Source organism: Heliangelus exortis, chromosome 3 (assembly GCF_036169615.1).
Source record: "Heliangelus exortis chromosome 3, bHelExo1.hap1, whole genome shotgun sequence".
NCBI lineage: Eukaryota > Metazoa > Chordata > Aves > Apodiformes > Trochilidae > Heliangelus > Heliangelus exortis.
In genome coordinates, this window is record NC_092424.1 from 24,477,586 (window position 1) to 24,503,481 (window position 25,896).

The 25,896-nt window shown below is 43.5% G+C and overlaps 1 protein-coding gene and 1 long non-coding RNA gene across 7 annotated transcripts in view; one reads left to right on the forward strand and one right to left on the reverse strand.

Annotated features, from left to right (window-relative positions):
• ESRRG (estrogen related receptor gamma) overlaps positions 1-18,739 on the reverse strand; it is a 404,999-nt gene extending 386,260 nt beyond the window's left edge. For 3 of the 6 annotated variants that reach the window (XM_071739667.1, XM_071739658.1, XM_071739669.1), the window contains exon 1: positions 17,353-17,465. Coding sequence is in view for 1 of the 6 variants with exons in the window: in XM_071739656.1 (XP_071595757.1) it covers positions 18,607-18,608 (2 nt within the window). In the remaining 5 variants the exon portion in view is untranslated. Of the gene's footprint in view, positions 1-17,352; positions 17,466-18,606 lie in introns of those variants that run through there. The other 3 variants (XM_071739656.1, XM_071739672.1, XM_071739665.1) reach the window with 3 other exon arrangements.
• On the forward strand, positions 460-15,147 carry LOC139794293 (uncharacterized). Its single transcript, XR_011725062.1, has 2 exons — positions 460-12,991; positions 14,046-15,147. It is a non-coding gene; the product is annotated as an uncharacterized lncRNA (long non-coding RNA).
• Positions 18,740-25,896: the final 7,157 nt, after the last annotated feature.

Consider the following 25,896-nt stretch of genomic DNA (forward strand, 5'->3'; position numbering starts at 1 on the left):
GAGCCCCAGCTCCCCTCAGCCTTTCCTCATAAGGGAGATGTTCCACGCCCTTAATTATCTTGGCAACTCTGTGCTGGACTCTTTCAAGTAGTTCCCAGTCCTGGAACTGTGGGGCCCAGAATTGGACACAACATTCCAGATGCAGCCTCACCAGGGCAGAGTAGAGGGGGAGGAGAACCTCTCTCAACCAACTCTTAACCCCCCTTCTAATGCACCCCAGGATGCCATTGGCCTTCTTGGCCACAAGGGCACATTGTTGGCTCATGGCTCCTTCCATCCACCAGCACCTCCAGGTCTCTTTCCTGTGCTGCTCTCTAACAGCTCAGTCCCCAACGGGTACCTGGGGTTGTTCTTTCCCAGATGCAAGACTTTACACTTGCCCTTGTTGTAATACATTAAATTTCTCCCTGCCCAGTTCTCTAGTCTGTTCAGGTCCCTCTGAATGGCAGCATTCTGGGGTGTCAGCCATCCTACCCAGTTTTGTGCCATCAGCAAACTTGCTGATAGTACACTCTGTGTATGCACACCTTCACCCAGGTCATCTATAAATATATTGCGTAGTACTGGTCCCAGTACTGACCTTTGAGGGACTCCACTAGAAACAACTGGACTCCATCCCACTGACTACAACTCTCTGGCTTCTATCCTTCAACCTTCTGATTCATCTCACTACCTGACCATCTAGGCCACACTTCTTCAATTTAGCTCCAAGGATGCTGTGGGAGATGGTGTCAAATGTCTTACTGAAATCAAGATAAACTATGTCTACTGCTCTGCCATCATCCATCCCCCTGGTTATATCCTCATAGAAGGCTATCAGGTTGGTCAGACATGACTTCCCCTTAGGAAATCCATGGTGACTGCTCCTGAACCTGAGCCTCTTGTCCTTCAACTGAGTTGTGCTTCTCTATGGCATGTTTAATTTGGCCTCGCAGTTGCACAGCTGACACTTTATGTGGTTGTCAAAGGTGTGTATATGAAAATGTGTGAGCCATGCTTCCCCAATGTGATTAACCTCACCTCTTTCCCATTTAGCTCAGCTGTGCAGTCCTATCACATATGCAATTTTTGGTGTGTGTACACACCAGAGATGCAGAGAGGCATTCCCAGCCCTGGTTATCAGCCTAAGGGACATGAGTTGTGTCTGAAGTGAGGGTGTGATCAGGTGGATTGCAGCAGAGGCTGTTCACAACCAACTGCGTGTATACTGCAATTAATAGGCTATACTGAAGTCTCTGCTAACATCTTTCATTACTGCTGTTACTCATGCCAGTGAGAGTAAAGGAAACATTGGTATGTCTATAATCTATAATCACACGTTCATTTGCCATGCAGATGTGTCCTCAGCCCAAGAAAATTATGCTGGAATAAGGTTGGAGGTGAACATAAACCAGAACTGTGTTCAGGGAGCTTATTCATTCTGGAATGACTGAGTAATTTCCTGGTTTCAGTTAGTCCACTTTCAAAGTGAATTAAGATAATTCAAGAAAGTGAATCTTTTGCTGGCATAAGATTCTGTCTACACATGTTTTTAGTTGAGAGTAATTACTGCAGTGTACCTAATAATGGCATATTTTGTGTGTGGACAGGTCCAAAGTCCCACAGGTGAAAACAGGATTCTGTCTGTATAACATGAGGTTAATTTAGTCCCGTGTCTGACATACTTCTTTCCTCTTGAAACATGCTCATTTATTAGAGGTTTTTCTTACCCAACAAAACCCCCACAACAACCATTATCATCAATTGCACAATAGCAATGCCTGTTGCTCTCCACTAAAACCAAACAATTTAACGAATATATACTGTTGAGTAAGTTCTCAGGTGCCATAAAGTGGACAACACAACCTTTACTGGAGAAAAGATCAGTTTCTTGATTGTAAATATTTTGAGTGGGTTGTTACAAACAAAAGGAAAACAAGGAACAAAGCTCTGCTCTGTCCTCATAAACACCCATGGTCAACTTCATGTCACTCAAAGCAGTAGCACCCTTTCTTATTCAGCAATATTAGTTCCTGAAGTAGCCTCTCAGACTTGGACCAAAGAGTGTGCAGACCAGCAGGGCTTTCTGAAGGCAGCTTAAGAATAGAAAGCTAATTTATAGTTTGCTTACAGAGATCTGAATCAGGAAAAATGTTCTAGAAACTCAGGCAGCTACTTAGCCCTGAGTCAGGTGTGTTGTATCACTGCTGGTGTAAAGGAAAGTTACCAAAATTATAATGAGAACACACAAATTTTTTTGTGACTTTTAGCCTGGCAGAAAGTTTGTCAAATGTAATTTTGTCTCATTCTGGGCCATGAACCTCCCTGGGAAGAGAGGTGACTGACATAAATTAAGACTCTTTAAACTCAAGGTTGTTTGTTGTGGTTTTTAGGGGAAAAAATAAAAACAGCAACAAAACCTAGACAAGAAAAAAAATTAGGTAAGCTCAGCTAGTAAAACAGCCAATTTTTTGAAAGACGCATAAACGTAAAAGCTAGGTGGTACAAATTGCTGACCCTTTAAACATTGACATGGGAAAAGCCAATAAAAGCTACAAAGATAAAAAAAGCCCAACTCCTACTTTATGTGCAAGGCCGTAACGTGAGAAGGCGGAGGGTACCCAGGGGTCTTACCTTATGCAGATGAAGTAGCCCCACTGCTCTGTGTAAGTGGCCACAAATGATGCCACACCTAGGACTATAATTTCTGAAGTTGATTTGTGATTATGAGCATGACAGCATGACTATGCTCTCCTGGGTTATTGACGTAGGGAGTGGATTTCAAGTACACCTCCCTCACACCAAACCTCCTTATTTAAGTAAGCAGTTTTCTGGTGAAAAAGTAAATTTTTTTATAAAAAGGTAAAACACAGATAAACATAAAGTAACAAATGAAGGTCTTGAATTGTGTCACGCTGACAGAATGAGCATGACTCAGTCTTTATACTGAGGTTCAACCTAGGCCAAGATCGAAGGCAGTGAGCAGTTTGGACCGTACAGAAGCATGACTGGTCTGAAATCCCACTTTGTTTTTTTGTGTAAACAATTGGCTTAGGTTATTTTACACTTCCACTCCACTGCTTCTACTGAGAGGTTTCTGAGCATCAAAGACACCAATAGCAGTAGGGTATCCCAGCTGTTTCACACTTCTGCCATTACAGGGGAATTACTTGTCCAGTCAGGAAGGGGTCTTTCAATCTCTGAGATGATGGCACATCACACTCAAGAGGAAATCTCAGTGCACAGCCAATGCAATGAAGTGAAGGATCCTCTATGAGAAATGGTTAGTAGTGCCAATGCTTAATCTTTGTCATAACAACCACCACTGTTTTGTTGCTTCGTTCTAACAATGTGAATTATGCATTAAACATTAATATAAGCGAGTGTACTTTTCTTTTGATCTTCAAGCATAATCATTTCTAATGAGAGTTTATACGTGAGCATTGAAACAAATCCCTGAGTCATGGGAATTTACATTGGTTTTACGCTGTGGGAAAGATATCCCACATGGGTTACTCATGTCTGTAAAACGTAACATAAATCAGAAGTAAAAAATGAGCTTCCATTTGGCTGTTGGAACATAAATATCTATGGAGACATTTGGCTTGTATGCTAGTGGTAATGCAATGTTTAAAAGTTATTTTTCAGAGATCAGGATTCAGGGTGGGGCCCTCACTTAATACAAGATCCAAGTCTGCTCAGAATAAGCAAGCTCATCTCTTAGCTTCTGCAGTCTGGCTGCTAACAAGAATTGAACCTCGTGTCAGAGAAATATGAACTAACTCTGTGAAGTAGTAAATCAATCAGAATTCGGTTTGCTTGATAGAGATCTAAGTTGCCAAAGTGCCATCAACAACTGATAATATTGTATATATGTAGCAGAAAATTGTACAATATTAAGTGGCACCTCATGCCCCTGACAGCCAGCTGCAGTGCAAGGCTGGCCCAGTCTGGATCAACTCTAGAACTTGATCAACCACATCTGATTTCTGCTCCTGTCATTTTAACATCAGTCACAAACATTGCATTCCGTGAAAACATAAACACTGAATTGTATAACTGCCAAGACAGTTATTTAAAATACACTTTACACTTTCACACACTACACACATATTAAGCTACATACATATTAAAATAACCAATGATTACAGTCTGCACTGAAGCAACCATGCTATATGTGCAAAGTCCATACAACATACTTGGGAAAGTACCAGTACAGAACACTATGCGATGGGCCTGACTCCTGGGCCTACAGCTGCTGACTAGAAGATTTCCAAAATTTCTCTTGTTTCTCCAAAACAAATCTCAAAGCCAAAGGTTGCAGAAGAGGAATGGCTGCCAAGAAGGTATTATGTTTAATGACAGATAGGCTCCTTCTCTGATTCAGGTCATATCTCAGGAATTCTCTAAAGCCCGTTAATGTATTTTATTCTTTATGTGTAAGTGCATAAGGAGTCCTGGAAGCCTGAGATCCAGAATTACCCCACATAGTTCAGTGTTCTTAGTGGAGGCTACAGTCATGCTCCTGCTGCTTCTTTTCTCTGGCCTGAATAACTTCAAATGGTGATGATGGAGCTTTAAAAAAGAAGAGTGGAAGAAGCCTATGTGTAGAATAGTTTATAGAGTGGAAGAAGAGGAAGCATGAAACCCTTCATCCCTGAACTTGAGTTCTGTAATTGTTATATTTTATATTAAGTCAGAGGAAGAAGAAAGCACCTGTGCCACTCCATTATGGAAACCAAACACTTTTTGGAAGAATGAAGCCTTTCCTGAGGTTGCAGAACATCACCTGGCATGTTAAGTCAAAAGACAAATAATTCAAGATAAGATCTTTAAGAATTTTGTCCTGCAGGACTTCAACTACCTCACCTCAGTCTAGACCCTGATGAAGCACCCTGACAGTATCCAGCTTTTATCCAGTGTTGGTGTGTCTTCTGACTTTTCAAAATACGCATCACTGGGGACACACAAGAAGCTGTACTTGCAAAGATGTGATAGGTACAAGTAGAAAATGATGCATGGAAGCTTGTAGGAAGGCCTTTCTTAGCATCAGGGTGACAAAGCCTGTTGGACCATGGGTTCCCATGTGACATTCACAGCTCTGGAATGCTGGCTGGAAGCACTCCCTTCTAATTTAGCTCATTAAAGATACTAATTTCTAGAGTCCTATGAGAAATGTGTTGATACTGAACCTACCCTCGCTCTTGTATCTGAAGGCCTTTAGCAGGTGGCTGAGACGCCAGTGGGAAGGAGAGTACCCTGCTTTTAACCCAGTTATTCATGATGGAAAATTATGGGAAAAGTGGAAAGATCTTATTCCACAGGCCAGGATGTGTACTTATGTTTAACTGTTTAATCCTTGTCAAAACTTTGAATTCCATTACTATATATGAATGTTATGGTATGGTGAAGCCTTATTCAGTAATTAGATGATCTGAACCACAAACTAGAGACTATGTATACAGCCAGTGAAAGCTGAAGTAGCTCCCACTAAATCAGTGGAGTTGTACCAATTTAAACTAGCTCGGGATCTGATACTCAGTTTCTATTGAGTATGAAAATATGAAAATTGAGAAATATTATACAGTAATAGCAATAAAATAAAAATTATAAATATATATAACGCATTAATTATATGTTATATATATTATAATTATATAACCAAGACAGAAGAGCCAATGCAAAATCCTCAGCAATGAAACTGTACAACCACATTATTGCATATTTCACTGTTGGAGCCATGCAGGTTACTGCTTAACTTCAGGGCAGTGAGGTAAACTCTTTTTTTCTTGCCTCTGTCTTTTCAGTCACCATTAAAGCTGCAAAGTTCCCATCTTCCTCATGAGCTAATCTGGTGCCAGCCCCAGGGAGGGAGGGAGAAATTACACCATGGGTGTTTTTCCATGGGCGGCTATCTAAAGGTGAAATTGAAAAGGGAAACAATTGAATTTTGATGACAATTTTGAGACACTTGAAGTTAATTTCTGTACAGCAAGAAATTAGTGGATCTCGCTGCTGCCAGGAGCTGCGTGTTCTCCTCTCGTACTAATGTCAGCAGGATTACAGGCTCTCAGCTTTTTGCAGAAGTAAGTCCCAAACTACCAGGTCCTTCTCTCACAAGAGGCCTGCTGCCATCAGGCCCTACCAGGTTGCCTCAGTGCCAATGCAGAGCAATTTCTTTAAAAAATCAGGGTAACTGCTCCAGGTTTATGCTAGGAAGGACTTGTTCTCATTTGGTATTTTTAACAGTAGCATTGCTCAAGGATAAGAAAGTAATTTGGTCAGGTGCTGTACAAAACATTTAATCAGATAAAGTTCTTGCATCCAAAAGACCTGTGAAAAAGATTGCAGAGGATGTGTAGCAAACAGGATATCCTGGGAAGAAAGTACACCAGTAATTGCAAGCAAAGGCAGCCAGCTATGGACACTTTTCCTACACGCAACATAATGATAATTTTGCCAAGGAGGCAAGCTGTTAATTTCCTTATGAGCTATGATATTTCCATTGCATTACTGAGTTACAGTTTGTTAAAGGCTTACAATCATGAAGCTTATAAAACTTTGGAAATCTTGTCATATCTAATATAGTATGTGCTGGTTTATCTAACTATAAAAATATGTAATTACTAGGTTTGGGGTTTTGTTTTGTTTCTTTGTTTTTAAAAAAGTTTAATAAAGGAGTGATAGCTTTTTATGTTGTTTTTATGTTCTTAGAAGATTCAGGAAGGAGGAGAATCCTCAGATCTGTGTACTTGTGGATAATGAAATAGAAGATAAAAGATGCTTCAGAATACTACCAGTCACTCGAGCTGCTCTGTAGGTAGTTAGATGGCAAAGCTTCAACCATTTTCACCAAAACAAGAAGACCCACTGCAGATTACTGTCTTTTCAGTTTGGGGCTTGACAATCATAGCCCCATACAGGTATGAAAGGGATCAGTCTTCCCTGTGTTACCCCTCTGCTCAGATGACAGCTCCAACAAGAAGGAAAAAAAAAATTTAAAAAAAACACAGACAAGAAAAGAGGACAGACGTAGCCACCTAGCCACCTGCCATTGCCTTCTTGCACACAAAGAAGCAGGCAAGGGGGGAGGGAGCTGGTGTTCAGCCAGGTGTGGCAGGACTTGCAAACCAGGCTGTCCAGCTGGAGCATAACCTCCTAATGGGTTTCTATGGGGGAAGGTGTGGAAAAAGCTAACGTAGGGGAAGCACTATCCCTTGCAAACACTTCTGCATCCCTATTTACCTTCTCCAAAGAGATGAGTAAGCATGCATCTTACTTGGCTGAAAATTTTCAGTCTGGTGTTGAGTGCCCATGTTTAGTGTCCATGTGCACCAGCATACCAACAGGGGTATATAAAACATAATTTCTGGACACATTCTCAAAGTTTCTTTACACTGGAGTCAGTTCTCAGTTAAAGAAGAATTAAAAGAAACCTCAGGGAGGCTGATATTACTGACTTGGATATCAAACCAGTTTTTAGTAACTGGCTAATACTAGTCTTTATGAGTTTAACCCAGAGTTTAGTTGTGTCCGTTATTTTCTCTATTCACTTATTTCAGCCAGGGTCATTTTTCTTAGCACAAGGTTTTTGCATTCTACTATTGGTACCTTAGTGTAATTTCACCAGTCTTTGTTGGAATGGTTTGCTACTAAATTTCTGTGTAGAATTAGAGCCACTGTCTCATGAACACCCCACCCAAGCCCTTCTGGAGCCATCCTGAGAATTTCAGTGATCCCCATCCTAGGCTCCTGTACCAGGCTTATTCGGCTTGTACTCAACCTTGAGCAGTAACCATCTCAGCCCCTGTTCTGACCTTTTGGGACATGGATATTCAGATGAGACTACAGAAAAAACAAAAAAACAAACAAAAAAAGAAAACCATGGGCACAATGAAGGATCAATTATTTTAATGACTATTAATAAGGAATAATATTCCTAACCCTTACTAGTCACAGACAGATGCACAGTAGGATACCTGATTTTGCCTGAACGAATTTTTTTTGCTACTTTTGGATGAACAATGTTTTTTTTAAGAGGTTGGTGTATTTGTTTCCAATTGTTAGGATACTGTTGGTCTACATTCCTACCTGTGTGGACAGGACACCACATTACTGTCTAAGTTACCATTGCAGTACATGGTTAACAGAGTTAACATCCAGAAACAATTTCTTATAGTGCAAGAGTATATGATGCTTCTTGGGGCAATTCTTTTGTTACAAGCCAAATGAAAGTGGCCCTTCAGTACCTTTCACTACAGCTCAATTTTTTTCTCTCAGCCTTATGCTGGGATGTACAACCTGGGGTCCTAGTTCTCCTCCCTGTGGCCTCAGGGCAAAAAGTTGCTATGCAAGAGCAATTCCAGGTAATTCTGATGATATATTTACAAATACATTAAGAAATTATTTGGGCACTGGAAAGACAAACAAGCCTTCCAGTCCTTGTACAGATGACCATAAGCTACCAGCTTTATAGACATTTGATGAATGCAGAATTGCCACTAAATGAGAGAGTAACACAAAACTCTTGAGGAAACAGTTGGAACAAGGTTTCAGTAGCTTGTGAAGGCATAAAAAAATGCATGTGCTTTAAGAAGGTATGATGTATGTGTAGCAGATGTATGCAACCTGCTCTGTATTCCTTAATCCATCACTAACATATCATTGGGAACTTGGGCTTCTGAGCACCACATCCCTCTATATATACCTCAGTTTCCCTATATGGAAATAAAGGTTATGTCTTTGTTACCCTTCAAATGAATAGATCTAACTCATTCATTACATGTCCAATATTATACTCAATCACAGGTTTGACCTGTATGCTTTTCCCAAAAATTTTGAATCATAATATCAAAATAAAAGACTCATAAAAGCTATGTGTAGTTGCAAAAGTTCCAGACTCTGGAACACCCTCATTGGCTTTGATGGGTGCAACACCAAACAAGTATCAGATGACACTTCAATAAAAATCTCAGGTGTATTAGCACTCCAGTGACAAGTGATTTGGTCTATACCTGCTATTAGCTCAGGAAAGATCTCTGCCAAGCCCATCACAGCCCCCTAGTTACCCCTCTACATACACACCAAATATTTTTCTGCAATTCCTATTTGCTACGAAATGAAACAAAAAACCACATACACACAAAAAACATTTAAAAAAATTCCAAACAACCTCCCCATCCAACTCCAATATTTAAAGTTTTTTAACAATTTAATATTTTTCCTCTAATAGATTTTGAATGTGACATATTGATGAAAAATTATTTGCTAAATAACGAGTGAAGGATCTGAGAAATAATTTGGTCACTATGGTCACCCTCATTTATATGGATCTGCTACTAGCGATCCTTTCTTACTTAAATGGAGTTGTGCTTAAGGAAGGTGGAATGCTGCAGTTTCAATAATTTCTTCAGCCTACCAAGACAGAGAATTTCAGACCCATAAAGTTCCTCTTTTATGTAGCACTTCCTTTAAATGAAGTTTGTCTCCCTGAGTAAATCTTTCCCTGGCTGTGACATGGTATTTCTATACATACACACACATCTCTCTCTATGTGTGTCATAGATATCTAAATTTATTCCAGAGGATAGAAGTAATTACATAACAGAAAAAGAAAAACAAAAAGTAAATATTTATCTACTGAGTGTTTAAGAGACGTTACTATCACCCAAGTTAGAAGAAGCATAAGTTCCATTTATTTTTATTTTCCCCTGAATATATTTTCCACCTACCCCAGAAGAATCTGGTATCAGTAGTACTATACGTATATGTAACATTGAAAAACCTTTGATTCTCTTACATATGGCAAAAAATACAGTAACCCAGTGATGGTTTCCCCTGATACACAGAAATCAAATAATCCTAAAAATATCAAGTATCTTTTGAACATGGAGAAGTCACTACTCTGTATTCTACTAAGTTAGAAAAAGATTTTCTTATTTATACTTCAGAAGGATGCACTATTTTCCTTTCTTGGTAAAAGACCTATATTTTGATTATAAATTTCAAGCATATTTTAGATGTCTCACTTTTTCTTGTAGATACAAAAATATGAAATAAGGTAAAAAAAAAAAAAAAAAAAAAAAAGTTAAACAGTGATATGACTTGTTCCGAAAGTGTTAACTTATTAGCATATGCATGGAATTACTTAGTCCAGTTCTACTCAAGCATTTTCCTAACAGGAAGAAAATGTGTAAGTTCTTCAGCATTTTAATAATCATTATTAATGAATGTTAAACTTAGCAAAAGTTCATTGGCAGCAACCCATGACTGGCATCAATTTACATTTGTATTTGATACAAGTGTGAAGAAAAAAAAAATCATTGTTATCCTGTATTTGGATGAAGGATTGAAATAGTTAAACACACAAAATACCAAATCTGCCATTCATGGATATTATAACTGTTTCCAGGGAGGTGAGGTGGCTGTGGGAAGGAGGAAAGGAGGGCAAACTTCCTATTTCACAATAAGAAATATAAAAATACTAAGTAGAAGCCTATGAAAATAATAAGACCTGGAACCATAGCTTTCAACCAAGAAAATTTTGCTACTTTTATGTACTTTTGCACAACAAAACCAAAATGCTGTCTGGGAGTTTTGAACAATTCCACAATCCAAGCAGTAAGAGGAAGCTATTCAAAGTCACAAGAGCTTTGGTGTTAACTGTAATGGAAACAGAATGGAGCCCTTCTCTTAATCAGTTACCTAGAATAAACTTACAACTGTGCTCAAAAAGCCAGAGCCATTCATGCATTACTGATGTATGTTCCAAAAAACCCCCTCAAACATACATAGCCAGTAATGTACTATTCTTGCAAGTATTTTGAGGGAGATTGCCTGTCGTATGCCAGTGCTGTACCTTATGCTGTCATGAGTCACTAAGAAAATACAAAGAAATACTTATTTTTGTGCTCTGAATAAGAAATCTTTTGTGACAGAACATAAATATGGGGATGTAATCTCTAAGTTTCTTACTACTACTCTCTTTATTGAGAATGACACATTTTGAAACAGATTAAATACTTAGATGGAAACGTGTCATTACCACTTTTTATTGCAAATGTACTTACTACATTCAGTCCACAACCTAAAAATGCTCCAATACCTGCATGATGAAATTAGATCCAGGTCCCTCCATACATAACAATAAAAATTAAAAAAAAATAAATCTACACTACTATTTATCCAGCGACTGAATCTTAGGTGATATGTACTACTATTTGCCATGGTTAGTGGCAATTTTACACATGTAGCAAGCACATAAGGTCCTTGTAACATTTCAAAGCTTGAGCTTTGCATTATTCTGAAGACTGCCAGAGTTTTATTAATACATGCCGATAGAAAAAAAACATGGGCTTTTACAAGAAAAAACGTATTTTCATTTTGTTAAGACTGAGACAAACTAATTAAAAAAAAAAAAAAAAAAAAAAAAGAAAAAAAAAAGAATAACAATATTAAAGTTTTTAAGCCCCCATCTTCAATATAATTCCTATAGTTAAATGCTCTCCTTTCCTTTCTGTCAGGATCTAATTTTCTGCAGGGATGCCAAGGGGACCACTGCTCTCCAGTTTCATAAAGTTAACACAACAACATCTGTTAAATGCAGTACAACATGCTGCTTACCTTTGCTGTAAACTTAAGGCTGTTCAATTTAACAACTGTATAAAAAAATCAGTATTCATTCACACTATACCTAGAGTTATCTATTATAAAGCATACAGCCTTCAATTTTCATTTCCTGCTTATTCTGATTTTATGCCATATTCCTCTGCATCAATGCTGTTCAGAACTTCTTCAATATAATAACAAGTGCAAGGGAAGTAAAAATGAAAGCAATGTATTTTCCCCTCATTTGCTGCAAGCATTTATCAACAGACAAGGTGATAAAAATTCAGAGGCAGAGTCCCACCTGACATTTCATTTAAACATGTTTGTTTAGCAAACTACTACAATTCAGTTGCTTTGTCCCCTGCTCCAAAACCCAAGACAACAAATCCCAAACTATCTTTATATTTTTAAGTTTGCCACCTGAAATCCAGTGCAATATTTAGTAACTTGCATTTTATGTCAATTTCCAAGGCAAGTAGTATGGGTTTTCTATTGTTTGTTTTTAAATATTAATAAATTTCTCCTTTATTGAAAGAAAATCTATGTACGTCAGTAAAATGCATAAGCAGAAGACCAATTAATACATTAAAAAAATGCAACCACCTTTTCTTCTGCAGATGCTTTTGAGTCAGAAATTAATGTTTGTCAAGCTGCAGAAATTCTCTGTTCAAACAAGTAACCACTAACATCACTTGGCCCTTAAATTGTCATTACCGAGACAGAAGCAACCATTATTGATCACACACAGCATTCTGCAAGAGCCATTTTCCCAATCATATTTATATTCTCCTTCTTGGATGTCTGCTTTTATTCAGTTGTAAACACAATTGCAGTGGTACCTTTGTAAACTCCTGCGGCAATAAGTCATTTGCAGAGAGCATTGCTCTCAGTATCATTAGCTGCTACTGATCATAGTATTGCTTAAGGCAGATTCCTTGCAATTGAACATTTTTAAATGGCATTGAATGTTTCTACCTGGATAATGCAACAACACATTGTGGACACTGGGGTATAAACACAATAATAAGTAATGTGCCCAGCCTCTGGATTTAAACAATAAACTAGTAGACTTCTGTGTAGACACACTCAGCTAGAAAACTGAACTATCACCAAAGCATCTGATGTGATGCCTGTATCCTTCTCCACTTTGCTGGTGACCAATCATTACATTTAACTGTGAACCCCAGTGCTAAATAATAAAGGTCAGAGTTTTCAAGAACCACTTCTGGGTTTCAGTTTCCAGCTTGAAATACCTAAAGATGGATGTTCCAGTTGCAAGGTTCCCAGATTTCTCACTGGGACTGTATCCCCACAAAGCCAGAAGACCAGGCCCCATATCAACTCAGATCAAAATGCATTTCATTTAAAAAATTGATTTTGGAGTTTAGCATCTGCCAGAACAATGGTATGATCTCTATTACCATATGCACATTACTAAAATGCTGATCTAAAATGTTTATTTAATCAACTCCAATCTTATCTCACCTAATTTCTAAACTTTGTTTTCTTTGATACCATAAAAATTTTATACAAATTCTGGAAATTTGTCTTACTATAGTAACCAATTTTAGCCTTTTTTCATTTAATGCAAAAGCACTCTGAAAATAATATTTTTTAAAAATACTTCTACAGGATTCATACATAAGAATAGTAAATTCACATTATGTTGCTATAAATAGTTGTGGACATTTTCTTGATTACAAGAAATATGATAATTATATTAAAGAAGCTTTTCAATGCGTCAAAGAACTATGTTCATGTGTTACATCTTTGGATATAAGGGCAGGAGTGTAACAGCACTCTTAGGAAGTTTCCTGGAGTTCAGGACCCAAATCTGGCTCTGTCTGCAATCTGTTGTGACCTAGTCCAATTAAAACTTCCTTTTACATCAGCTTTCCTATTGCTTAACTCGACCAAATAAAATGTTTTCCTACTTTCACATGTCAGGGGGAGAAGGGAGAATCCTGTGATAACTGATATTTTCAAAGTTACTGGTGATTTCTTAGTGTAAGGTAAAATAAGCTTGTAGTATTCTAACATTTAATTATAATTAGCAAATGTAGGATAAGGCTACACCATACTATACTGAGCAAAGATGTTTTCCCTTTCTGAGGAAGTTTTATTATTATTGTCAGTAGCAAATGATGGTGCACGATCTCCCATTAAGCATGTTGAAGCTGTCTTTTAAGCTGCATTGTTGCTCTACAAGGATATCCCATCTGCTCTGAAAGTCAGCGCCAACTTGTTTAACTCCTGACAACACTTCACCACTGTCCTGTCAAGCAAGCAGGAAGGACACCGAAAAGGAAACAACAAAGCCAAATCCATTCTGGGTTTGTGCAACTCAAACCAATACATGTGCTCTAAAATTCAAAAATCCTTCATCTCCATGACCTCCCGTCTCAGCTCATTACACTACGTTCACCGATTATTATTTTTTTTTTTCACTTTCCCACCAGAAAGGACAGAAGGGACAGCTGCCCAACAGAATGCTTTGCAATGGAGAAAGGGGGGGGGGGGGCTGACCCTGAGGGCTGGGCTATGGCCGCGGGAGACCCATCTCCCCCTCTGCCTCAGCATCGGGGCGAGCGCGGCCCCTCTCCGGCCCGACACACCGATCCATCCTTTGGGCAAGTCAAACAAAGCAATAGAAGTTGGGGAACGGTTTCTAGCCCCGGGAAGAGACCCCCGCCTATTGTCATTGCTGCGGCATCCACTTACTGTAATTCCTCAGCTTTCAACAGCTTTCCTCCGCACTTCCAACGCCCCTGAAAACTTAGGGCAAACGTCGAGGAGAGAGAGAACAAAGGGGCAAAGAACAAAGAGCCGTGTAGGGGAAGGGAAGGAAAAGCCCCTCCATTTGGGGTCAGCCCGGGGACCCCCACCGCTCGCCGCCACGCCCCAGGGGCGGCCCTGCCCGCCCGCCACGGTGCCCCAGCCGGCTGCCAGCTCCGGACCCCCTGCCTAAACCTAACTACGTCCCTTACCCACCCACCCACTCACTCCCCTCCCCCACACACACACACTGCGAGGGCTTGCGGGGGTTCTGTTTTTGCCCGACCGCGAAGCACCCGCTCCTGCAGTACCCTGAAGAGCAAGGACGGAATAACTGGGGGGGAGGCTGCCCCGCTCCCCCCGCCGAGCAGCAGCACCTGCCCGCCTTCCCCAGCCGTATTCGAGGCCCCCAACCGGACTCTTGCAGCATCCTCGGCGACTCCCTGCGAAGGAACCTGGGGGGTCTCTCCCCGGGAGAGCAACACGTGTCCGTCCCCAGACACGCTGCCAGAACTTTCCCGAGCCGGGGCCGCTCCGCAGGGCGGCTTTCGGGGCTTTTGGGGACCACAAGAATCCAACGATCAAAAGACCACGGCGAGTCAGCTTTTGTGTTTTGCTGCACAGGTCCTGTTTTCCCCACAGCGACGTTAAACTTTTGTGGAAGTGTCACTAAACACTGTTTTTGGGTGACCCTTTGCCCTCTGCACATCCCCTTACCTAATGCCATCCTTTTCGGAAAATTCCTGCTCCTTCTATCAGCAATTAAACACCCTTGAAAAGCTGCAAGTGCCTTCGTTACCTGTTGCTGTGAGGCCCTTGCCCTCTTATCGGGGGGGCTACTGTTTTTTTCAGCGTGATCATGCTGTGCTGTCTGCGGATGTCACTAGGCTGCGGGAGCCCAGCTGAGGGCTAAACCCCAGGGGGGCTGCGGGCGGGGAGAGGGCGAAAGAGGGTAAGGCAGGGAGAGTAGCAGCGGCGGTGCCAGGTTCTGCTGCCCAACTTGAAAGAGAAAGCAAAAGGGTAGAGAGAGCAAAAGAACGGCTGCTAGAGGGCAGGGAGATCGTGTTATTGGGTTAGGGGGGGACCGCACGCACTAAATGCCACCCTTTTAGAGAAAGTCGGGGAATTATCATTATTCTTCTAGGGCAGGCATTTCCAAATTAAAGAGTTAATTGACACCGTTCTTCACTTGAGTAACAACCAAAGGGATCCAAGGCTTACCTGAGAAACTTTTTGAGTCTTTTTTCTTTTCTCAATTTAAGCTAGAAAGGAGCTAGCAGAACCTCACTTTTCGGAAAGCCCTTGGTCAGGAGCGAAAAGAACTGGCGAGCATGGCCCAGAAATGGCATGCGGTCCAGGGAAGCGGTTCCGAGGTAAAACTGGGGTGAGTGCTCCCAGAACCGGCCCCGCGACGCGCCAGACCCAGCGGTGGAAGATCCCTCCCGTCCGGCGGCCCTTGCCATAAGCAACCCTCATTAGCGAAATCAGAGAAAGGTGAGGAATGAGAGAAACAATTTAAAAACCTGAGGCTCGCAAATGAGGAGCGTGAGGTGCAGTTTAACAATCGTTTGCGTGACAGGCTACCCTGAGAAGGGAAATAAAACTTGAGCCCAGCTTGTGTCCGTAGTTAACTAAAGCCAATTACTTGCCTCCATATAAAAAGGTTTCGCGTATAGTTACATGTGAGGAAATACGAGGAGCTTATGAGTCTGTTTTTGTTATGATTTAATCAAATAAATTAAAGGAGAAGGGTAAGGATACGCCCAATTTTGTGTCTTAAAAAAAAAAAAAAAAAAGCATTAGTTTTGAGGGACGCTCTCTGTCCTAACCCTTTCCTCCTGCACAGAGAGAAGCGAAGCTCTCGGAGTCCACTCATCTCATTGCTGCTGGTTGTTTGGGGTTTCTCTTTTCCTCCTAATGCAGTAACCTTTCGTAAGCGATTGCAGTTTCGGGGGGAAAAGAAGGGCGAGTAAGTGCCAAAACAAGATGGGGGTGGGGCAGAATTTTGCGTTTCAAGCGATTTAACAGACAGCATTTCTGCTTACAGAAGAATGGTAGGTAGATACTTGAAAACATCTTCCACCGGAGTGTCCTACTTTAGCAATTCTAATTCTAATTCTAATTAAAACAAGGTTTAAAAGATGCAAAGACCGAGCAAGCTTCTTGCTTTATTTCCAATGGGCGTGGGGGATACTGTCAGGCAAAAAGTGTTCCCAGCTTGTTCTAACGTGCACCTTTGTTTAAAAAGAAAAAAAAAAAAAAAAAAAAAAAAAAAAAAAAAAAGAAAAAAATCAACCTCGTCCTCTGATTTCAATTAATGTATTTTTAACTAGATTTTTCTTTCCTCTGCTTTGTATGATCAGATACCTACCGTGTAGCCCTGGCCCATTTTCAGCCCTGCGGGTGACCTGCATTGAGTGCGTATCTGAAAGAAAAGGGGTAGTCTTCCATCTCACACACTCGTGCCCTATACCGGTGCTTGGGAACTGAATCGTGTCCAAGCTAGAGGTCAGCAAAACACGGATCCTACTCGTCTTCTTGCTGCCTAAACAGAGAGGAGCCGGTAGGTCCAGGCTGGCTAGCATGGCTTTCACCGTCCGGTACCTTGAATCAATAACTCAGCCGGTGCCCGGACGCTTCCTTTCCACTGCTGCTTATTGAAAAGGAGGCTTTACTGCCACCTACAAATAGCGCTGGATCCAAGGATACAAGACACTTCTACCATTCCCCCCCCCCCCTCGCCACACACACACACACACACACTCTACTTAAAGCAGCAAAGTTATAACTGAGAAACTAAGTTCTTGCTATTTTGCGAAAACTCGGCTCCGGGGAGGCTGTGCTGTGGGTCCCCCCGTCAAATGCGGCTGCACTGAAGCCTGGGAGGGCTGCGGAGGGGGCTCCGGCGGACCCAAACCCAGACACTCACCAGCTGCTTTTGAACTTTGTTCGCAAGGCATGTGAGGGAGAGGAGCAAATACCGATACTTACCGTGCTCTTTGGCTTTCCAGGTGTAACTTCGTCTCTCCCTCGTCTTTGTGTACAAATGAGCAGAGGTTACATCCCGGGCACACAATATAATGCCCCGAGTAACTCCGACCCTGTTAATTTAATGCTACGCTAACCTGAGAGTGTGTGATTGGCGCTCGAGTGTTGGGTTAGAAAAGTGCCTCTGTGCTGGAAGCAAATTCGCCTTCTCTGTCCACACCCCGCCTTTCCACGCGAAGAGTCTCCCAGCCCTGCATTCCTCCACAAACCAGGACACCTACCTTTCCCAGAGACACATTTCCTACTAGAGACTGCATTCCCCCGCGCCCACCCCATCACCCCGCTCGAATCGGCTGTGCAATGTCTTACACCCACGTGCCGTGCCGTGCCCTGCCTGCTGCTTGGGGCTTGATTTCAAGCACGGTGCCACACCGAGGGCCGGGGCTGCCTGGGAAGCGCAGAGACCCGATGCGAGGGAAGGAAGGACCCCGGGCCGGGGAAGGGGAGTGGTGGGGTCGAGATGTTGTCCCCGCCGGAGAACGGGCCGTAGAGGGCGGAGGGATCAAGGCGTTTCACCCTTTCCCAAAATCTCAGCAGGGACCAAGCTGCTCTCCGCGCGGTTTCTACCTGCCCACACGGCAGGCTCGGAGCTGACGAACAGTCAGTGATGTGCGCGGAGCGATCAAACCCCCTTGTTCCCCGTTCTTTCTCTCTTGCTTTCTTTCTTTTCTTTTTTTTTTTTTTTTTTTTTTTTTTAATTTATTTCCCTTTTTATTCCCTCAAATGGGATTAGGTGAATACGGCTCTTTACCCGCGTTGGTAACAGGGTAATAACTGTCAGGGAGTCTGAGCGCTCCACGAAAAGCAGTGCGGAGGGACGGATACAACCTCCGTTATCTCACTGTTACTAATTCCCAGCCGGCTCGGGCTCAGGGGACAAGACGATGGCTTAACAAACCCTCCTCCTCTCCCTCCACCACTCCTTCCTTCCTTTTTTCCGGCACATTTTCTCCCCGCGCTCGCCCACGTTTCATTCCTCCTCTTCGGGAGGAAGAAGCCGTGCAAATTCAAACTAAAAAGAAAAAAGAAGAAAAAAAGAAAAAAAAGAAAAAATAAAAAGAAAATAAAGGTGGGTGGGAGGGAGACAGGAGAGGAATAAAAAAAATACGAAAGGGGAGGGAGGAATAAAAGGACAGAAAGTGTCTGTGCCTGATCGCTGACCATCTGTGCAAAAGGTGATCGTTGTTAGGTACTCACATGGCTGGTGACAAAGCTGCTCTTAGCAATTAATATGTCTCAGCTTGAGATCTTCTTTCCCCTTTTTGATGGTAGCGTTCTCTGTGTGTCTCTCTCACTCGCGCACACATACACAAACCCGATCAGATGCTTCAGGACCGGCCACTTTGCCAGGGGAACAACATGGGAGGGTTTGTATTACTCCAGGTTCGTGTGTGTAGCCTATAAATAGCGAACTTTTTGATGGAATCAGCTAACAAATGAGAGGAGAAGGCGTAATTTTGCGCAGGGAGCCCCCCTTTCTCTTTGCAAGATTAAAACCCCCCAGGCAGCAGACAGAGCTGAAGTTGGGGGTGTGTAGAAAGGAATTTCACTTTAGTGTGATCGTGCGCGAGATTTCTGTTTGTTTGTTTGTTTATTTTGAGGATTGTTTTTGTCGTGTGTTCCCCCCACCTCCTCCCCAACCTATACATTACATCCTCCCTCCCTGCCTTCCCAGCCAGGGGCAGGAACTGACCCTGATTAGCACCGACTTTAACTCCAAATTGCATACACGGCGGGTTTGCTGTTTTTGTTTTGTGTTGTTTGATGTTTTTTGTTTCGTGGTGGTTTATTTGTTGGGGTTTTTTTGTGTTTGGTTTTTTTTTGTTTTGTTTTTTTTTTGTTTGTTTGTTTATTGTTTTGTTTTTTTGTGTGTGTGGTTGTTGAGTTTTTTGTTTGTGGTATTTTTGGTGTGGGGGGAGAGAGGGCAAGGGGGTCCACGCGGTATCGCGTGTTAGTGAAGGAGGCGGGCATTCCTGAACGACGTGCCCTCACTTTGAAAGCAAGTGGGGAACTGAAAGAAAATAGGTTGGAATGACTGTGTGTCTGTGTCTATGTCTGTGTCTGTAACTTTGGTGGAGACGAAGTGTTTGCCTGGTGCTTTGTGTCAGCCACTGAGACATGGATCCACTTAAGAGAAATCCCACTCGGGACACTCGGTTCGGGCTTTCGATGCTCCTACGGGAGCGGCCCGGGCCGCCCTGCTTTCCTTTCCCCGCCCGTCGCCGTGGAACCCCACGTACGCCGTGGAGTCCCTCGGCCGGGCACTCGTGGGTGCCGTGACAACCTCGTCCCTTTGGAGGGGGGGGGCAGCAGCTCTTCTCGCTGCCTCCACGGGAGGCGAGCGGCTGCGGGGCCAGTCCGACGGCTCGGCCAGGAGAGCCGCTTCCAGCAAGGGTCCGCGGCTTCAGCGCCGAGCCTGGTCCTCCTCGAACAGCCTCCAGGAAAGTGTCCCGCAGGCTCCTCGGGGCCGGCTCCTTTCCGCTCGTCTTTTGTTGACGGGCTGAGAGGTATCGGCATTTTTGGGCCTTCCCTCATATGGACAGTTACCTGTCTCTGGAGGACATTTATATGCGGGCAGCTTAAGGAAGGGTTCCTGTCAGCAAAGGCAGCAACTATGAAGAGATTTTCTCCCCTGACAGGTACCTGACAGAGCTGACCGGAGAGGAACTGCTGACCTGTCTAAAGAAATGTATCTGTGTCTCCCAGAATGGCAGGACAGATGGTGCCAGTTTGCGCCGTGGCGACTTTTCTCGATGGCATACACTGAGCGGAGCTGATGAGTGTTTTGTTTTTACGGCAGGGAGGTAGCGGTGCACTCAGACATCCTCTGGCACGGACTTGCTGTGAAATGTCCGCTCCTGTAAAGGCGCCAGTGCCGCGGCGACATGAGCCGGGAGGGCAGGGGGGCAGCGGCAGCCCTCCCGCCCCGTCCACCCGTACGTGAGCCGCCGCCAAAACGCCGAGGGACGCGGCTCGGAGCACGTTTGCTGAAGCTGATCGCAGCGCCGCGCCCCCGCTTGCCCCCGAACCAGCCCTATGGGGGGGGGAGGGGGAGTCCGCCATCGCCCCCGTTCTCCCCCAGGGGGGTGAGGGAGGGGTCCCCCGCCCACCCCACGCACTGCGTGCCCGCCGCCGCTGTCGCACGGGGACGCGCAGCAGCCCACCTCCGTCTGCCTGCCCCAGGGGTGCGGGCAGAGGGGGTGCGGGAAGCGCGCGCGCGCCCTGTGCACCGCAGGCAGCGCCTGGCGCGTTCAACCTCCCCCCTTCCCGCAGCTCCCGCGGGGGAGGTAGTACGGGGAGGGACGGAGACACAGAGACGTCCAGCGGCCATAGGTGCAGCCCGTGCGCGGCGGGTTGGTGTTCCCCCCGCCTTCCTCCTCCTCCCAACCCCACCCCCGGGGAAGGCGACCCCAGCCCCACTGCTCCCACACGCTCTGTGCTACAGCTGCTCCTCTGCCGGGCTCCCGCAGCCTCTCAAGTGATTTTTAGCCCGGCGCTGCGGTCTATCCATACACATTTCCAATCTCATGGCTCATAAAGTAGTAGCAAAGGGGCTTCATTGTTCACCTTCTGTACCCTACAAAGGAGAAATAAATAAATAAAATATAAAAATAAAATGAAATAAAATAAAATACACGCTCCTAGTAGCAACCAGACCCAGGCTGGGTTTAAATCACAGCACTTCCCGCCGCCGCGGAGCGCAGTGCAGCTCGGAGGGATGGCCGCGACTCGGGGCCGAGCGGAACAGGAGCGGCTGGGCTGGGGACTGGCTGCCGCGGGGACTCCGCGCCCCTCCGCCGGGTTTTTCCGTCCGGCTCTGGCCGCTGCTCATTGCCCCGGAGGGACTGAGGAGGTCAGACGCGTCAGGGGGCAAAGCCACACCGTGATGCGGGTTTGACTGATCTCTGAGAAAGGGGCTGGCGGCCTGACACTGTCTGTCCGGTGGCTTGTTTGTTTTGTTGTGGTTGGGGTTTTTTTTTTTGTTTGGTTTGGTTTTGGTTTCCCCTGCAAAAATAACATCAGGAGATAATTAGTTCTCCACTGAAATCTGACAAATGACACTCCCGGCTGTGAGGTACAGGCTCGGCGGTGCGCTGCGGCGGGGGGACGCAACGCAGCGAGCCAAGGAACAGAGCCTGGGGACAGCGCGACGCCCCGCGGGAGGAACAAACTGAGGGTGGTGATGGTGATGGTGATGGTGTGGCGGGCAGGGGGGTGCGATGTCAGCGGCAGCAAACGACCAGAGCCAGAGGCAGGCTGAGATGCAGGCCTGGCAAACAGGCAGGGGCAAGCTCACGCCTTAGCAGGACGACTAGAGAACCATAGGAACCGACCCAGGCAAAGTTAGTGGAAGCCTCAGCTTGAGACAAACATAAATGCTAATGCCATGACAGCTGAGTTTGGTTTTAGTTAATTTTTTTCTTTTTTTTAATTCTCCCTTTTTTTTTTTTTTTTTTTTTTTTCCCCTCTAAGAAATGGGATCTGAAAAAAGTTTAGACCACGAGAGAATTATAAAAACCAATATAGCAAATTTTAGAGAGAATCACTTCGCAATTTTACACCGAGGAGCAAAATATTCCAGACAAGTCTGGGGTCATCACCGACAATGGAGCAATGTTCTCTCCCTGTTTAATATACATAGTGTGGGAAATGAAGGGAAAACATAGCTAGCACCTGTAGTGCCAAAGGAAAAAAAAAAAACAAATTACTACATAATATTTAGGGGCTATTTTGCAGGACACTCTTCAAAAATAGACCCATATTTAATTGTATGTCTAATGATTTTCTCTGTGTCGTTGCTACTTAATAGTAAGAAGGAAATGAGGTTTCTACTGAGTCTTTACATTCTGATAACTTAAAAAAAAAATCCTGTGTTAATGTGTTAATCGTACATCTGGGACTGCAAGCGACCAATCTGGACCAACTTTTAATTAACATGTTGACCTGCCAAAGAAGTAAATTCTCTCAGAAAAATAAAATAGACGTTATACCTATATATACAGTGCCGGGTCCCCGTGACCCTGGAACCCCCAGGGTTTTCTTCCCCAGGGCTCTCCTCCTCTGCTTTTTTTTTTTTTATTATTATTTTTTTCCGCTTTCTTAGGGGAAGGTGATGTCGGAGGAGATGCACGAGTAACGCTGGGGATAACACCCCCATGGGCCGGCGGCCCCGGGAGAAGGAGGGGCGGCCTGTCGAAGCCCGTCAGCAGTATGTGCGAGCAAAAGGCCATGGCAGAAAGGCAAAAGATTTGGGCTCTTTGGAAGGGGGGTTAGAAACACACCGGTAGCGGGGGGAAAACACAGGCTCCGGAGTCTGCTCGGCGGCTCCCCCTTCGCGAAGCACAAAGAGAGGCCAGCGGCCTGAAATACAAACCCCTTTACTCTCAGCTTTTGCCTCGCCAGTGCTTTATGTTTGTCTTTTTTTTTTTTTTTTTTTTTTTTTTTTTTTTTTTTTTTTCTTTTTATTCCAGTATAGACTTCAGGCAGGTTAGATGCCTGACTTGCCTCCCCCCCCACCCCCTCCACAGAGACGGGAGTATGTTACTGCTGAGTTACATTTTAACTTTTCCTCAGGTAATAATTAAAGAGCTTCTTTCTAAATCTCTTTTTCCCTCACCGAAACGCCGAGGCTTTCTTTCGCAATATGTTGTATTGATCACACACAGGGGCACGATCAGAGCAGGGGGCTCTGATCGTGGGCAGCAGGCAGAGCTGCTCTTAACTCAGTGAGCTCTGTGCACACTCCCCTGGACCTCCCCCCGCCCGCCTTTTTTTTTTTTTTTTTTTCCTTGAGCTGAAAAGTTTCCTTAGGAATGGATTTCTGTAAACATTCCCAAATCCCCCCCGAAGAGAAAGCTCCACATGCAAAAGGGGACTGACGAGTTGCTCAGAAGCACACATGCAGGCTTTGGCCATACCTCTGAATTTAATCCCATAGTCACACTGTGGATGTGTTTTAAAATAAGATATTATAGAGGGGACAAAGTCACTGACTTAAGCAGGGGAGTATCTCTGTCAGTCTGTGAGACCTCCTTTTTCTATTGGTAACCACTTTCCAAAGAAAATGTTCAGCCTCATCTTAACAGCTGTACTGGAAGTTTTAGGGGCTTTCAGCTACTTGAGATCATAAATTAATCTGCCAGAGAAGTGCGGCACACACCTGATATCAAGGGTGGGCCAGGAGCTGACCTCTTCCAGCTGGTCCCACATTTGATTTACTTCGGACTGCGATGTTTTGATTAGGAAAAAGGAGTCAGCAATTTGATTTGGAATTTTTTTTTTTTTTTTTTTTTTTTTCCCTCTGTGATGAGGGCTGCACTTGAAACTAAGGAATTTGTTATTGCTGTTGGGGTGGTTTTTCTAACTCTTAACACTTAACCCTGTTTCTTGCTGTCCTAAGTGAGCCAGGCAGTGACATGAACTTTTAAAATGTAGCTTGTCTATTTCATGGCCCCAGCATCTCTGGTGTGTGCCTCCACAGGGATTCACTTTAGTCAGGGTACTTGGAGCAATGGCAAAGGCCCCCCCAGCTTCAATCACTGAGAGTTAAAAAAATACATAAGTAATACTGTCTTTGATATAAGGGTCTGTGTAGCATGAAGAATACCATCACTGTTCCAGACTGGAGGAACCACTCAAGTAACAAGCCTCAGAGATGGCAGCAACGGCTGCAAAATAGGGGGACTGAGAATGAGGTGAGGATTGCTTGATTCTATACTTGATTTTTTCTCCTTTCTTCCTATTTAAGCTTCTCTGGCTCCAAAATAGGGATGTCATAGCTGATGACCCTATTGCTTTCCATGAGGCAGTTGATGTCTGAAAAAAATCATAAATCCTCAGAGCACATAATCTGTGACAGTTTCTAAGGTAAATGCTCTTCCATTCTTTGTATTGGGGTTGGCAAACATGTTTCAGCAGAGACCATATTTTCTCTTGCATGTAGCTTTAGAAAAAACATCATCACTTAGGCTGAAAACTGATATGCTGACTGTCTGTACTGGGCAGATTATTTTGAAAATACCTGCCAAAACAATTTGTCCATTTCCAAGAACAAGGTTATGGAAAAATAAACAGTTTTGCTCATACTAGAAAACTGGAAACTTTTTCCTTTGAAATACTCTGCTGCCCTCAGGCTTTGAAGCGCAGACTCAAAATATGACCTTTTTTTATTTAAAAAGTGCCTTTCCCTCTTTCTCTGAAAATTCATCCAAATATGGATAACTTGTAAATATTAGAAATATTGTGATGAACATACTCTTGGTAATGATTTCTTTTATTCTAGCAGGAAAAAGGAATTGCTGAAGGTTGGCCTGCTGCAAACAGAAGCTTAAGGATACAGTGGTGAGGCCAGATTTCCCCTTTAATCCCCACCTCCAAATTTTCCCCTTGAGCCTGAGCTTTGGCGCAGGATCTGAGAGGTAGGAATCCTGTCTCTTCTAAGCTCTGAACAATCTGAAGGTTGTGTCAAGAAGAAAGGTCTCTTCATGAATAGGATGGGGAGAAAAAAAAATAAAAATCCAGCCTGTGACAGAGCAGGCAATAGAAGCAGCCAGGCAGTCCAGAGAAAGAAACTGGGACTAGGGTTTGGAGAGAGGAGCCTGGGACTGATTAGGTAAGGAGACACAGAGGTTGTGCAGAGAAAAACCATTTGGATGAGGAGCCTGGAGGGGAGATAGGAAGGCAAGGATAGCAAACCTGACTAATGCAAGGATGCATAATTGCAGGATGTCCAGAGAAGCTGGGCTGAATTTTATTTGAAACATGGTAGAAATTCTGAAACTCAAAATGTTTCATTTTGGTATTTTTAACTGATTCAGTTCAGCTGCGTCTTTATTGCATTTTATTAGGATTAGTCTGCTTTCTAATGCTAAAAAAGAATTAAATGACCTTTAAGAGAAGTATTTCAAAGCAGAAGTATTTCCAAAACATTTTCAATTTTTTTTTGCGTGTGGGTCAACACTGAACTAAGGAAATATGTTATGTATTCAGCACTAGCTGCAGCATCAGGCACTGGTGTGTTAAAAAAATTACTAACCTGAGGGTTTCAGAGCACCTCAATTCATTCTCCCTACATTACGATACACAACCACACAGTTTATTCCACAAATTTCCTGAAGCAGAAGAAAAACCCTGCAAGGTACACTCCCTCCGGGGACAGATCAGAATGCTGTAGTTTTTATTCACTAGATTTCTGTCTAATTTGTCACAGATTTGGGTACAGTTCATGCACAAGGTAGAGAACTGCAAGAAGAGAAAGCAGGGCTTTGTGGCAAGGTGACAGCTGAATTTTGCCTGCTAAGTTTGCTTCTATTCCCCTTTCACCTCAAAGCTTCTACAGTATGGGGAGAGTTGCCTCAAGAGACTCTATTTGTCTGAGGTTTTAATCTTATGAGGGCTTGCCTTCAAATTTTGGGGCTGAAATGAGTAATTGCAACCTCAGACAAAATCCATCGGATTGTGCTTTGACTACACCAAGCAATGCACAAT